The sequence below is a fragment of the Leucoraja erinacea genome, chromosome 1 (genome assembly GCF_028641065.1).
Source record: "Leucoraja erinacea ecotype New England chromosome 1, Leri_hhj_1, whole genome shotgun sequence".
In the NCBI taxonomy this organism is placed as follows: Eukaryota; Metazoa; Chordata; class Chondrichthyes; order Rajiformes; family Rajidae; genus Leucoraja; species Leucoraja erinaceus.
In genome coordinates this window covers 47,297,177-47,298,293 of record NC_073377.1, presented here as the reverse complement: position 1 = coordinate 47,298,293, position 1,117 = coordinate 47,297,177, and the positions used below count along the sequence as shown (strand labels likewise).

Sequence of the window (1,117 nt, the reverse complement as noted above, 5' to 3'; positions counted from 1 at the left end):
AGTTAAAGTGAAGACATAATGTATATCGCGGGCTATTTTTCGGTCCACAGAATTACCAAATTAGCGGAAACCTAAACCAGTCATCAATATTCTCAGAACCAGGTATTGCATAATACCGAGATGTTTGACATGGAAAGGTGTGTTTTTTCTCACGATAGCTTGCTTTCATGATAATGCTAACAGTTTTTTTTTCAACGATAAGCTGTTGCGGGCAAAGAGAAGTGTTTTTACATGTGAAAAATGTGTTAGCCTTTAAACTTTACCCTTTAAATGGTTTTTGAAATTGGAGGATGACCAAAGCAACGACATGTCAAACAACGTCAGACTTTTGCTTTTACATTTTTTCCCTTATTGCTTGTAATTATCAAAATATTATTATTATTACATTTACACGTTTGACATAAACAGCCCCTAAGACTGGAGTAAGGCTGGCTCCCATTCAGTTTCATGGATTCTGAGAATGCCAATAAAGCAAATATGAAAATCAGAGACTCATCCCAGATGAGCAGGAAGGTGCTAGGCAGGACAGGTAGGTGGGTAGTTTACGGGTGATGTGTTTCTCCTGTCATTTACACAAGTTCTCCATACCATCCCAAATACTACCCTGCAATCTGTGATAATGGGTGAGTGGTTCTCAGGAGTTGGGAAAGATGCCAGTGGGTGGATAGAATTGCTGTACCACAGCTCAAATGACCTAGGTTTTGAAATTAGTCCACAAATGGATCCAAACCTTGATTTTGACCTTGGGTGTGGGCAGTGGGGAGTTTGTACATTCTCTCTCTAACATTGCGGGTTACCTCCTGGGTGCTCTGATTACCAGTCATATCCCTGAGATATGTAGAAGTGCTTGCCGTCTGCAGTAATTTAGCCCTGAAGTAGAAGGGTGGCAGGAAATGTCAGGAGATCTTGTTAGGAGTGTGAAAGAGAATACAATACACAATAGGTACAGGAGTAGGCCATTCAGCCCTTCGAGCCAACACCGCCATTCACTGGGATCAGGGCTGATCATCCACAATCAGTACCCTGTTCCTGCCTTCTCCCAATATCCCTTCTCCGCTATCTTTAAGAGACCTATCTAACTCTATCTAACTCTCTCTTGAAAGCATCCAGAGAATCG

At 41.7% G+C, this 1,117-nt stretch overlaps 1 protein-coding gene across 1 annotated transcript in view; it reads right to left on the bottom strand.

The window, feature by feature from the left end:
* Positions 1 to 824, bottom strand: part of LOC129701160 (integrin alpha-1-like) — a 54,909-nt gene extending 54,085 nt beyond the window's left edge. The window contains exon 1 of the mRNA XM_055642581.1: positions 731 to 824. Within this exon, the coding sequence (XP_055498556.1) occupies positions 731 to 824 (94 nt within the window). The remainder of the gene's footprint in view (positions 1 to 730) is intronic.
* Between the last annotated feature and the right edge of the window lie 293 nt (positions 825 to 1,117).